General features: G+C 47.4%; 1 protein-coding gene across 10 annotated transcripts in view; it reads right to left on the reverse strand.

Moving 5' to 3' along the window:
- ADCK1 (aarF domain containing kinase 1) overlaps window positions 1-14833 on the reverse strand; it is a 93153-nt gene that overhangs the window by 37914 nt on the left and 40406 nt on the right. For all 10 annotated transcript variants that reach the window (XR_010472852.1, XR_010472851.1, XM_065063807.1 and 7 more), the window contains one exon: window positions 13418-13621. Coding sequence is in view for 8 of the 10 variants with exons in the window: in XM_065063807.1 (XP_064919879.1) it covers window positions 13418-13621 (204 nt within the window). In the remaining 2 variants the exon portion in view is untranslated. The remainder of the gene's footprint in view (window positions 1-13417; window positions 13622-14833) is intronic.

Raw genomic sequence — 14833 nt, forward strand, 5'->3', positions numbered from 1 at the left:
TGGGTTGGAAGGGACCTCAAAATATCACCTGGTCAAATTTTTTATGGGAAAGGGAGCCTAGATGAGATTACCTAGCAGCCTGTTCACCCTCCAGTGGTGAAGGATTTCACCATGTCCCTGGGGAGGTTGTTCCCCTGGCTGATTGTTCTCAACGTAAAACATTTCTTTCCCATATCAAGATGAAACCTCTTCCAAAATGCCACAGAGACAGGGCCAGTTGCCACGTTAAGCAAGAAGGTAAGATTGAAGAAAGTACTCAGAAGCAAATAAATTGCCAAGACCACTTTTACTCCAGGCATAAACACATCCCTGCCACACACTGGCTGAAACCTGGATAGGAAAGGGTCAAGAGATCCACAACAAACAGGCTCTGTGTTACTCACAGCCCAGCAGAGGGAGGCTCTGCTGAGGACTGTAGAGTTGCCCCAAGAGCCCTGTCAGCAGTAAGCCTGCACAACAGCAGCAGTCTTGTGAGAAATAACCAGCTGCCAGAGCATGAGGATATACAGGGACCTTTGGGAACACCCATCACCTGTGCCTCATCTGAAATGACTCTGATTCAGCTTTGAAAGCCTGGGGGCTTTGAGACAAGTAAGAGAGAAGGGGTGGTGGGGGAGAAATGTCTGTGGGCAGGTTTGTGTGACTATACAGAGAGTTGTGAGAGGATGGCTGGGGGAGGTGGGCTACAAGCCCCTGATCAGCAAGCAAAGCTGTGCCAGGGCCTGTGCAAAGTTAAGCAGGAGGCACAGGGCAGTGCATTGATGTGTACAGCTTGTGTGGGGAATGGCAGGCGAAATCCTCCAGCCACAGAGAGCCCAGTGAAGAACAAAGCCAGGACAGGTGTTTGTGTGTGTGGGCAGAGGCAAGGCACGCAGGGGGAGCAGAGGGCTGTGTTGCAGGGCCCCTACCTGGCAGGACAGCACTGCATATATGTGAGTATATGTTACACTGACAAACCCTTCTGTTCCAGCTCCTGAAATGGAGACAGGCATACTCCCATGAATACAATATGGAATGCTTTTATGTGTCTTCTCAGAAAGGGATGAGGGGAAAAGCCTGGGACAAGGAGTGGGAATGACAGAAGCAGCATTGCACAATCCAACAGCCTGACACCAGGGTGGACAGAGGCACAGTACAATGAAAATGCACAGAGGGCAAAGCCCAGTCCCAGCTAGATTCTGCCCAGCTATGTCTCTTCCTCAGGCTTTAGTCATAATTACATCGATGCAAGCGTGACAATGTTTTATTAAAGCATAGCATTGCCCTAAAGTAACAGGACAGAGAAGTAGGAGTGAGGATCTGATGTGGACGTGGAAGTACATGTAGCCTGGCAGATGTGGGCAGCTCTGCCTGAATTTAATTTGTATCAAGAAAGAGATATAATGAGGTCACTACATCAGAAGAAAGATGCTAAAAAGGTAGTAATGCCCTGCCAAAGATGTAAAGCTGAAAATCCCATTACGAGTGCTGACTGTGCCTTGCTGGGTGCCAGAGGCACATACGTACAGCAGTCCACACCACAGAGGACAAAGTGCAGGGACTGAAGAGAAGTCAAGGTAGAATAACTTATAAAGACATCTGGATGGGACCCTGGAGTGTGTATCCTTCGCAGCCTGCTCTCAGAAAAAAATGTCCAGAGATCCAGGAAAGTCATTTGAGAGAGACAACTGCTGGGCAAATTAAATCCACAAACATCTCTGCCAACAGCATCACTGGCAACATGCTGGGGAAGCGGTTCTGTGCATCCCCTAATGACCAGTCCTACAAACGCTGGAGCCCAGAGCTTTCTGCACTGATCTAGAGAGGGAAGTCCTGTCCTAAGCCAGCCACATCATTTTCTGCTTCCTTCTTGTCAATCTCCTGTCTGAATATCAACCTCTCCTTTCTTCTCCTGCCCATACTTCCCCTGTTTTCCATGTCTCTGCTCTGATCCATCTGCTCCTTCTACAATTTACTTATTTTCTGTCTCTGCTGTCTCTTCCTCCCATGTTTTTTCCCTTGCCCCCAGATCTTCTTGTTGAGCTGCCAGGTCCCTGGTTCAGTGGCATAACTCAGCTGATTTACTCTCCTTACAGTAGTGTCTTATCTCATGTAAATCACCCTCCAAACCCAGCCTGTGAAATGGGCTTGTTCACTAAACTCTATGAATAGGAAAGTAGGCACAGCTGGCCTATTCATAATCAACATAAAAAATAGATTAGCACTTTACAGATTAAACATTATCGTTTCAACAGTTAACATAAATCAACCACACTTACAGGCCTACCATTGCTGCTGCCACTGCAGGGTAACATTGCAAAGGAAATGGCTGCTAGTCTGGGGTGCACTGGGAAAGACCTCATTTGTCTTCCGCCTTGAACGTTAATTTCTCCTCTGGCACCACCAGGTTGTACCACTAGAGGTTGTTAAAAGGAGAAAAGTGGGCTAAGGAAACAAAGGTAGGGGGTTAATTTTGTTTCATTCACATGTATTTCCAAGCAATCCAACAACCAGAGCCAGAATCCAACTGCCCTACTTCTGAACAGAGTCAGACCCTGGAATAGGAACAGGACAAGGACCCTCTAAACACCGACTGGCATCTAGCTCCATTTCCTATGGTTCAAAACCACTGGGCTCCTGTGGATGAGGTAAAACAGTTGGGTGGATTCTATTACATGTAAGCAGGGGCACCCATCTCAAAAAACACCTCAACATAGCCTGCGGAGCTGCCTCACCAAAGAAGAGCCAAGGACTGAGATCCTCTCCAGACATGCCCTGTGGAGAGCAGAGCCAGAAGAGAGTAGCCCAGAGTCTGCTACTGGTCAGGCTGCACCGTCTCCTTCATCGGGCACAGAACACCGTCACTGAAGATGCTCAACCCAACACTGTCATCAGTTGTGTAGTCAACAGAGAGATAAGGCCCACAGAACCAGTACAGTCAATACTCTTCCCTTCCTGCCTCGTCACTCACTGAGAACCACCCAGTGTTTGGAGCAGCCAACCTGTAATTCCTGAGCTGGTTCTGATGACTGCAAGGGATTAGTAAAGATCTTTGACAGGATATGCCATTAAGTGCCAGCCTCACAGCTCCTTTAAACAAAACAATAAAAAAGAGGAAGGCAGCCAGGGCAGAGACACTAGCAGCTCACAAAGGATACAGCAGCAGAAGTTACATGGAAAGACTTCTTTAGTGTAACTGCTCTTAACAAGCCCTGGTAATTTTAATTGTTCTAGCCTCCTTCCAGCCTTTCTTGACAAACGGGAATAACAGTTAATAGACCCGAACCAATCACTTACATCCCATAAGGTGTTTGGTAAAACTAGCTTTGTTCTCCACTCACAACTGACACCACCTCAATTTCATTCATTATCTGAAATGAGCCAACTAATGTATCTTTTCTACTAATAATTTGAAATTTTGAAGGGTTGGTGCTGAAGAGCCTCTTCCAAGAACTTGACAATTTGAGATGGAGTGGTTATGTGAGCTTTACAAGGGAAAAACTCATGGGTGTGCTTCAGCTGAGCTCTCCTAGCACAAACAATAGGTCATGTGAGTTTATTGCTTCAGTTGTCACAGACAGCTTCACAGGTTTGGCTCAGAACCACACATGTAAAACCAAAGCACTGCAAACCTTACAGAAAATAAGTGTAAAATGTGCTTAACGTTCACAAACATAATTTGATTTCCAAAGAGAAAATGATAAAATTTCCCTTCTCTCAGGCTGGCCTGCCCACTAGAAACTGACACTCTTTGCTTAATTATGGTGGAAAGACCTTTGAGGCTCCTGAGATCCAGATTTTTGCTTCAATTCTCAAAACACAAAAGTATGTTAAGTGTGAGGATTCCCATGAGGAGAATTTCCAATGTTCTGACCCATAGCAGCTTTTTCATGGGGAGGAGAATCTGCAGGTAAGGTTGAAGTACTTTATAGCTCAGCATTCTTCCACGGAATCAGGAGCTGTCTCTCAGACAGATCCCAGAAGTGCCATAAAACAGAGCTTACTAGGTCACTATACATCTTTAAAAATCATAAAAATGCTATGTGTCTATTCTGCATGTTAGGAAAACGCAGATATGCCACGGTCAGGTCCTATAACTCCTCCTTTCATCTTCAGTCATTTGTTTCATCTACAAAGAACCTATTGCCAAAAGTCACCAGACTCACTGCATCATGTTTTCATGTTCTCAATGGGTCAAGAGCAAAGTAACTGAGCAGACATAAAATTCTGAAAGAAAACAGGAGATGCTAACCAGGCAGAATCAGGTAGGATATTAAAAGATCAGAAGGCAGGCAGATGACAGGATTCCCTGCTCCCTTAAAGAAAAATCAGGCATTCTAAACCCAGCCTGTGGCTAGATCAGAGCATCAAGTAAGAATATTTCTGTGTACTAGCAGCAGGCTTTGAAACACAAGCCAGTTCCTCCACATAGCAGCTCAGTGTTTCTGCCCCTGCCCAGACCCTGTGATGTCATAAATGCATAAAGTCTGACGAGTAAATGAGACACACAGAAACTCTTCACATGCAAGAAGGCCACATCAGGAATATTAATCCCAGCTACAGACAGCAATTTCCAGTGATTGTTTGGAACTGGAAGGGTTACCCATGTGCTGAGAGGTGGTTTCTGCCAATGGCTAGAGAACTGCTGTGCAGCACATCCACCACCTCAGCAGGACATGGACACCGAACAGCTCGACACAGCTGTAGTGTGCAGTGCCAACCAAGATTTATTTGCATCAGAGCAACATTTCAGGTGTCATCAAAACTCTGACAAAACCATACTGAAGAGAGCCTGCCATCTGCACGCACGACACTGTGAGCCAACAAATTCCATGCAGGTATGTCACGCACTACCCCCAGTGAATTTGCAAATTAAAGAAAAAAAAAAAAAGTCATGAAGCATGCAGGTTAGAACTACTCCCTGCCAGGCCATTCCCAATTGCATTTTCTGATCTCAAATCTTTCACTTCCTTGCAGAAGAACTCCCAAAAAATCCTTCAGAAAGCCCACTGTTCTACCTCCTGTATTGTAAATCTCTGCTAACTTGAAGGAAGCCAAAGGCCATTATCCTCTAACCTATCCACAGACCCTTCCCTCTCTTGGGCAATGGGGATTAGAACACCCAGGAAGAGGCTGCCAGGACTCAGCCAGATTCTCTCCCAGAAGACATGAGTGAAGAGAAAACCCACTGAAGGAGGAAGTAACCTGTCCCAAAACCTCCCTGGTACTACAGCCACCAGGTTGTCCTTGGTGTGACATTAAGGGTCAGTACTGCAGGAGCTTGCAAACGGAGCAAACAGGGACACAAGGGACAAAGCAAGTTGAACCAACCAGGCTGCACAAAGCTCCCTGTTTGCTTTCCCTGTCTGCACTTGCCAGTGGAACATCGGTTCTGGGCAGCTACTGCTCGCAGAAGGACCCACTGTGGAGGCAGCTCTACTGAGATCCACCAGCGGCTGGGGCCTCTGCCCAGAGACAGGGCAAGGAGAGCACGGTGGAGGCTGCAGCCACAGCAGGACCAGCACAGGCGGTTGCTCCTGCCCTTCAGTTGAGTAATGCGGGCCCATTTGTTCTGGGTGACATTAATGCTATTCGCCATCCATCTCAGACTCTTTAAATTACCTTTTTATGGCCAAAATCCTTCTCATAATTGATAAAAATCTCTTTTTTATATCCCGAGTTATTGAAAAAATATGAAGTTTTTTTATTCCTCATTACAGTTTTAACACAAATGTGTTTTTTATTGATGGCTGCTTGGAAGCCCTGACGGGCCTGCTGAGTGAGGCTCAGAGGGGTGGGAGAAGGGCCAAATCCTCCCGTCCCACTTCCTAGCCCCTCACACTGTCAGAGTAACGGCCACCACAGCCCAGCCTCCACTCTGGTGGGTAATAGAGAGTGGGTAACTCATGCAGAAGAGATTTCCTGAGATGGACATAACTCCCAGAGCATGCAGAAGAGGCTCCTGCTGATTTAAATCTAGTTTCCCCCTGCCTATTAGTGATATACGTGAGGGCCAACTTCACAGAGCAGCTCAGCATGGCATTGCTGGAGGGAGGTACCTAAGGACAGAACAAGAGTCATGAGCTACGGGAGACCCAGGTATTCAGCAGAGCCATTCAGCATCAGTCCCACAGCCCCAAGCAGCCATGAGAGCAGCCATGCACCGACTGTGCCATACATCAGTGTTTTCGGACAGAATGTTTGACCACAAGGCTGTGCAACACTGGAGGACGCAGGCATGTGTCCTGGCACCCTAGACAGGACAGACAACATGGCCAGCCTAGGAAGAGGCTTCCTGGGGCCATAACAGGAACTGCAGCATCGTGACCTGAAGACCTTGTGATCTAGCAAGGTAAATGAATCTTCTCTAGGGCAACATATGGAGCCAGCTACAGAAAGTGGCTCCTATTCTCTTGGGAGCCACTTGGAGACTGTAGGACATGCAGTGTAATACCCAACAGCCTATTGAAGGCCCAGCTGCTCTCCCACAGGGCTGAGCACTGCTTCAATAGTTCTGCAAATAAGAAGTAAGCATGTGTCTTGCCAGAGCTTAAAATGCTAATCAACAGTTCCAGAAGGAAGGGAATCAGTCCATTCTTCTCCCTGCCATGCTGTACCAAGAGTGCGTACAGAAATAGGAATAAAAAGAGGAGTCTCTTCTATTGCCTGTCTTTTCTCACACTCCAACAGTTTGAGGGCAGGGAAATCTCTAGTTATGAGGATCAACACCTTGCTGCAATCTCATCCTAAATCTTTCCCACAGCAGGCTCACATGGGCGTACAATTTTTGTCCCTTCCTGTTAAATGGCTGTGTGGCATTGCTGCACAACATTGCAGTGACCATGCTCCCAGGTGTATATGGGTGTATTTTAACAGTGGGTGAATAATGCTCATGTACCCAACCTAAAAAACACTCTGGGAACCTTGGGAGCAATTTAAAGTAGAGGGACAAAGGGCAGCATCCTCTTCAGCCAGTTTTACTGCAGGGACAACGACTTCTCAGACTAGGAGTATCTGCTTCTTACTGCACAGCTTTCATGCCATGCCAGGTACAATGGTATGAATCCAAGGAGACCAAAGCCCTTTAACTGAAGGTTGGGTCCCCTAAACATCACTGTGAAAATGCATCCTGCTTCACAAACCACAGCACAGGAGGCTCCTCTACCACACGTGCTTTGCTTACAAACCATAGTCTAACTGTTGACATACCCTGCCCTGCTCACTCAGCAAGCTCCATCAGTATATGGCTGCAGGAGGCTTCTTGAAAATGGCAAAACAGTCCTTGATCAACAGTTAAGAGCCGCGACTAACTGTGGATGAAAAGTATAGTCTCCTTGGAGGTGCTGGCTAATCAAGCAATTAGAAACTGCTTCCCATTACCTGCACTCCCACAAAGCAGAGCTGGACTGACATCCTTCCAAATGACTATCTTTCCATCTACTTAAGCCCTTTATATGATTTGGCTTCAGCAGGGACAAGCCTTGACCTCTGGGCTCTCCCCAGCCCTTTTCCCCAGCTTTGAACAAAGCAAGCACTGGAAGCAACACATTCAATCACCGGTGTGTTCTCCCTATGGAGCCTGCTTTACCTCTCAACCTTCCTGGAGCACAGCAAACTTTCCAGCAACAGCGTGTGTGTGCAGATGTGGATACTTGGAGTCCAAGCAAAGAGTTGGTCAGGATTTCTTGAGATCCCTCACTTAATAGCATCTGAGACTGCTCAGTTTCAGCAGCTTCCACTCATCTCTGTGACAGCTTCAACAACTGGCCAGAGATGTGAGGATAAGTCAAGGGGCAAGGAGGAAGGAGACACCCTCACCACCATGGCAGGTAAAGCCTGTCCCGTGCCCTACACCAGCCCCGAGGCCCCAGGCAAGGATGCAGCCTGGTCACAGAGCACCTGGGCAGCCACACCACAGAGGCACCCACCAGACCCCGCCTGAGACCACACTGGCCTCATGGGGGTGATAATTTCATCCTTGCCCTAACCCCAACTGCACAACCTCAGACCAGACACAGGAGCAGGGACCAGAAACCCGGCTTGATGGGAACCTGACAGAAAGAAGTACAGGTGGAGGAATCGGGATACTTCTGAAGGAGCAGTGGTGAGAGACAGGTGGGGAGTGACCTATCAGTCTTAGCAATGAGCAATTAGCTCCTCTGAGCACCTTGTCCACAGAAATCACATGCAGAAAGACCTACAGAAAGCCCTTCCGTCAGACACAGAAGGGCTGTCAGGTGGAACTGGCTTGGCCAAACTCAGAGATGTCCTGAGTTCTGCACTCTGGAACCAAACTAGCATCACCTTCCCAGTATCCCTGTCTCTCACAGCCACAAGCCAGTATCTTCCAACAGACCTGCCAGAGGGAGGAAATCCCCTAATCCCAGTGCTGACAAAACATTTCTTCCATCATTTCTAGCTTCTAGGCACAAAGATTTTGTGCTTTTAGGGTGCAGCCACTCAAAGATTTATCTTCCAGAGTATTTCATAAGTATTTCTCCCTAAATGTCTGGTGTCCATATTTCACCAGAAGTTGCCTGGCTCTGCTCTGCATGCCCTTTGTTGAGAGAGCTTAGCTGAACCAGCTATCTTTCCTTGTATCATTAATAGCTCTGCAAAGAAAATGACAATTGTGGGATAGGGAACACTTCTTTAATTTTCCACACCTGACACCTTTTCATTTTCAGAACTTCGTTCAAGTAAGAAAGATGAAAACAGAGGTAGGAGAGACGCTTTCATTCGTATCTCATGATCCATTCTTATGCACACAGCTTTTCCCAACTGCTCCAAGGAATACGGGCAAGCCCAACCTGTGGTATCTCCACTATCTCCCCAAAAGTCCCTTACTCTATGATCTCACTGGTGATCCTTTCCAGGAGTCACCGTAAACGTTTGTTTGTACAGCCTCTCCCACTGCTACTACTCATGTTGTCCTGAGAATCCCACTCCCCACCTCAACCTCTTGCATACAAGAGTTTGCCAAGTCTTGGGAAACGGGAGAGGTGCCCGAGGATTGGAGGAAAGCAAATGTCACTCCAGTCTTCAAAAAGGGCAAGAAGGAGGACCCGGGTAATTATAGACCGGTCAGCCCCACCTCCGTCCCTGGGAAAGTAATGGAACAGCTTATCCTTGGTGCCATCTCAAGGCATATCAAGGATAAGAGGGTTATTGGGGGCAGTCAGCATGGCTTTACCAAGGGTAAGTCATGCTTGACCAACCTCATAGCCTTTTATGAGAATGTAACAAGGTGGATGGATGATGGCAGAGCGCTGGATGTGGTCTACCTTGACTTCAGTAAAACCTTTGACACAGTCTCCCACAGCATCCTCACAGCTAAGTTGAGGAGGTGTGGTCTAGACAATAGAGTAGTGAGGTGGGTTGCAAACTGGCTTAAGGAGAGAAGCCAGAGAGTGGTAGTCAATGGTGCGGAGTCTAGTTGGAGGCCAGTATCTAGTGGAGTGCCTCAGGGGTCAGTACCGGGGCCAATATTATTCAATATATTCATTAATGATTTAGATGAGGGAATAGAGTGTACTATCAGCAAGTTTGCTGATGACACTAAGCTGGGAGGGGTGGCTGACACACCAGAAGGCTGTGCTGCCATCCAGCGTGACCTGGACAGGCTGGAGAGTTGGGCGGGGAATAACCTAATGAAATTTAACAAGGGAAAGTGTAGAGTCCTGCATCTGGGCAGGAACAACCCCGGGTTCCAGTATAGGTTGGGAAATTACATATTAGAGAGCAGTGTAGGGGAAAGGGACCTGGGGGTCCTGGTGGACAACAGGATGACCATGAGCCAGCACTGTGCCCTTGTGGCCAGGAAGGCCAAAGGCATCCTGGGGTGTATTAAAAGGGGGGTGGTTAGTAGGTCGAGAGAGGTTCTCCTTTCCCTCTACTCCGCCCTGGTGAGACCACATCTGGAATATTGTGTCCAGTTCTGGGCCCCTCAGTTCCAGAAGGACAGGGAACTGCTGGAGAGGGTCCAGCGCAGGGCAACCAAGATGATTAAGGGAGTGGGGCACCTCCCTTATGAAGAAAGGCTGAGGGAGCTGGGTCTCTTAGTTTGGAAAAGAGGAGACTGAGGGGTGACCTTATTAATGTTTATAAATATGTAAAGGGTGAGTGCCATGAGGATGGAGCCAGGCTCTTCTTGGTGGCAAACAATGATAGGACAAGGGGTAATGGGATCAAGCTGGAACACAAGAGGTTCCACTTAAATTTGAGAAAAAACTTCTTCATGGTGAGGGTGACAGAGCACTGGAACAGGCTGCCCAGGGAGGTTGTGGAGTCTCCTTCCCTGGAGACATTCAAAACCCACCTGGACATGTTCCTGTGCGACCTCACCTAAGCGTTCCTGCGCCAGCAGGGGGATTGGACTAGATGATCTTTTGAGGTCCCTTCCAATCCCAAACATACTGTGATACTGTGATACAACACTCAAGATAATCACCACCTCCCACCATCACTTAGCCAAATCACCATGGCTGAGATTAGAAAGACAGCATCTGCTCACTACTGATTATTTTCATCTCAGTGATCCCTGGTAGGTAGATTCCCCCTAGACTTTAAGTCACCACCCCTGGAGGTGTTTAAAAGATGTGTAGACGAGGTTCTTAGGGACATGGGTTAGAGGTGGACTTGACAGTTTCAGGTGAACGGTTGGACTCGATGATCTTAAAGGTCTTTTTCAACCAAATTATTTTGTGATTCTATGATAGGGCAACCCACTAGTGAGCATTTATGATGCTTTTCCTTCTGTGTCCAACCAGCACACATAACATTTGCCTTTAAATCAGCCCATTAGCTCATGGAGCAGAGCTACATGCTGTAGCTCCCAGTCTCCAGCCAGGATGCTGGCCTGGAATGAGAAGGCATCCATCAGCAGCATGTCACGCAAGTCTGCGTGCTGACAACAGAGCCATGTCCAACTGCTGTAAACCTACCTCGCAAGCTCCCTGCCTTTGCTCAAAGATCAGTCCCATTGGCATGCTCTCCATTTACACCAGTTTTTCCACAAAATCACTCAATTTGTCAAACATTCAAGCCTCTGATAAGATTCTCAGGAGTAGGTCACATCAGAAGACAGACTATTTCTAACTGACTGAAGATAAAATGTGTCTATACGTGAAATTGGCTTTTTTTGATCTTCATGCCCTTTTGCAAGCTCTTGCTTAATTTGTCAGCTTGTCACATTCCTCCCCAGGTATCTCTATATTTCCAGTTGCTATTTCCCCCATTTGTTCTGCACTGATCCAAACGGTATGTAATTACTTCTTGTCTACACTTGAGATTCATCAGAGGAACCTGCTCTTGTGCCTGATGGGGGAACTGGAAATCTTACCACTGAACTCGAGAGCAGCAGGGTTAGGCCTAGGCCCCCTGGGAATGTTCCCTCACTGTTATTTTCTCTTCTATTTGAATTTATCTGCAGGTTCCCAGGTGTGATGCTGGCCCCAAGGGGAAAGGTTTCAGGATCCCTCTTTGCACTCCCTTCCATCCTGACACTCCACCTTGCCCTTCTGTTATCTATATTTCAGCTAAGTATATCGTATTTAAAGTGTACTGAGGAGGTAGCTACACTGGAATTAAATCTGTTCCTGAAGTAACCCTAGTAAATCCTCGGGCTCCAGCAAAGACAACTTTGGTGCATCGGGTTCCCCAAACCCTTTTTGTTTTTAAATACCTTGATTTGGTATCTTGTAGCTAACAGAACTGGGAATTTATCTCAGCTTTTAATACTGCCCAGTTTCACCAGCTCCTTTATTTTTATACATCATTCTCTACATTTCTCTCTTTTATCACTACTCTCTTTCATTGGCATTTCCTCTCTCTTTCTTCCCATTTCTGCCCTTTTTTCCACCCTCTGTCTCTTTAAAATTAAATATTGCCTAGCACTGCCCATATGGGTGAAGTGAATGCTAAGAGGGAAGGCTGCTGTTGGAGACTAGATTTGAGCTGCCTCGCTGGGAATCAATGAGGCATGGAGGGCTCGGCTAGCTCCCGAAAAGCTAGGAAACCATGGCGTATCAGAGGAAGCTGAACAAACACTTGAGAGAAAAGAAAATGGCTCACCTCCGAGCACTTGGCTCAGCCTCTGAGAGACACCACACAAAATAAGTGAGAGGTGGCTGCTGTGGTAATTTAATGGGGGCTAACCTTGGGGTGCCTTTCCGTGGCTCCCGCGGAGGGGAGATGGCCAGATGGAGGCCCATGGAGCAGCAGGGGTCTGCAGGGAGCAGCCAGCCTGCCCTGCCCCATCTGTCCACTGAGCTACGGAACACAGCTGGTACCAGCCATGCTACAAGGATGCAGTGCTGAGGGAGGGAGCATCTTGCAGGTCAGGGGCTGACATTAACCCTGCCATTAAACTGCAGGGAAATCTTAATCGTCATTCATGACTAGAAAATACCTAGATCCTTAGTCTACACGTAGTCTACCCACCTCATCCAAACCTGTCCGTAATATACACTCTAGGTGCAAATGCTTCACTTACCTCTTCTTGTTTCCCATATACCTCCTTACCACACAGTCAGACAGTCCAGAAGAACCCAAAACAAAACCTCTATATATGAGTAACTATGTACACACTGTTTTCCTTCTTCAACCTCCTGTCTTCTTCCCCCTCACATGCACCTTCTCTGCTATTGCCTTTGCCCCCTGTTGCATCCTGCCTCCCTCTCACCATGTCATTTTTGATCCTTGAAATGCCTCTCCTCAAACAGGGCTGGAGTGTGAGGGGACCTCTTCTTATAAGGGGCAAAACGCAGAATAGCAGAACGCCCTCTCTAAGTACTGTGATTACTTTTCTCATAGCTAATGAACACAGGTACCTACCTCTGATCTCAGTGCTGTGGGCTGCTGAGGGTTAACGGTGACACAGAACCCTGGGCTACTGCATTACCTGACTGCAAGCACCAAAAGTGATTTATGCTATTATTTTCTTTGGGGGTTAATTAGGGGCTCAAGAAAGTAAAGCACTGTCAGTGCTCACTGGAATTGGTCGAGTACAACCAGGGGAGAGAAGTCATCCCTCACAGAGCTCTGCTAATATATCTTTGTCCTGAACATCAATACCTCCAGCTCCCACCCCTCAGTGTGGCAGATGTCCCTCCATCCTGACCTCCAACAACTCTGTTAGTCTTGGCACAACCTCTGGGGTACGCTGCTCTGCTTAGTCCTGCCACTTCCACCTGGCAGCATTCATACCCTTAATCCTCTGTTATCTTCTCCTTTCCTAAGCTTGCCAATAATGCCCATAAATGCCCAATAATGCCCAATAATGCCCAGGGAAAATTCGTATGACATTCTCCCAGAGGCAAGGAGGAGATATCTCCCCTTGGTATCTCTTGCAACTGAGAACGACCAGGGACCTCCTTGGTCCTTTTTTCCAGGGCTTGCTGAGTCCTAAGAAGCCAGCGTGGGCTATGGCTGCCCGTACCTCTTTGCCCAGGTCCTCACGGATAACTTGCTCAATCTCCTGCCTGGTGCTCTGCGGGGCCTGGCTGTGCAGCACTTTGAGGGTGCGGGTGTACTCCTCAGGCAGCAGGTAGTCCAGCGCTCCCAGGTGCTGTCCCACCTTGATGAAGGTGCCTCGGTTGGCGCAGCACAGCTTCCGGAGGCGTTCAGCAGAGCGCAGGTGCACCTGTGGAGAAGTCAGAACATCAGCCAAGCCCTTTTGCTGTCTGTTACATGCACAGGCCCACACATGTACTTTTTACTTGTCCAGTATTTAAACAAACCAAGGATTTCCATTTCTTGATTTTGGGCATCATCATCTAAAGCGTCAGCTAACTATTAGGATTCTGGCTTGGGTTAGAGATGTTGAACCAGACCAGGAAAAGATGCTCCAGAGTTTAAGGTGCTTTGACACTTGTTTGCACAGGCACCATAATCAGTGACAGCACATTAATTTTTGGCTCTGTCCAGGGCTACATCCTTGTACAGAATAAGATGTCCAGCCATGAGGCAGCATTGGTTTGTCACTGTGATCTACCGCTACGTTGCAGAGTTTGGGAGCTCCTTGTCAAAAGACAAAAGTCAGGACCACAACCAGGTATGTCAGAGTCTTAGTGTGAGAAGAAAACCATAGATACCACACCAGAAACTTCCAGAAAAAGGCAACAAGAATCTGCTAAAAATCAAAACTACAGATGTCTGTTTGACAGTGAGGAGGACAATACATCAGCAGTCCTTCATCCTCCTGAGCTCAGTGACACACCATGAGGGAAAATTACATCGCTCCTGTCCAGCCAGGTCTTGGTCTTACTGCTTACATTGTTAACAGAGTCTGCAGTGACAGTGGGTTTAGAAACTAAGATTTAGAAGACTTGCCAGCTTTGCTCACATTGGCCAGAATGCAATCACAAAGTGACAAAACCTATCCCCAACTGCTTGCCTGGTCTGGATTTCAGCTCCTGAGGTTTATTCCGCCTCTCAAGAACAGACCATCCACCACATCTTTCCGTAACAATGATTTATTCTCCATTTATTACTCCTACTAGAGAAGCCTCCTGCCAAAGACACAGTTATGCTCAATATTCTTTAACAAACATCAGATAAGTTTACCCCGATACATCAATAAAATCTAAGCAAATCAATGACAAAAAATAATTCTGCACCCATGTCCTGTTACTGCCCGACACCTATCTGCATGGAGGCTCCTAATTCCTCTGGTTCCTGTGCCAGAAGTCACTGAAGGTCAAATCCTGTGTTTGCAGACCTCATCTGCCCAAGGTCGTGTGGTGAGGGATGCCACCAAAAGCCTCAAAGTATGTGGCAGAAAGGAACAACACGACAAACATGAAAGAACAGCATGCCCCAGGCCCCCCTTGCCCCATTTAGTGTTTATCTTTGT

Source organism: Columba livia, chromosome 5 (assembly GCF_036013475.1).
Source record: "Columba livia isolate bColLiv1 breed racing homer chromosome 5, bColLiv1.pat.W.v2, whole genome shotgun sequence".
In the NCBI taxonomy this organism is placed as follows: domain Eukaryota; kingdom Metazoa; phylum Chordata; class Aves; order Columbiformes; family Columbidae; genus Columba; species Columba livia.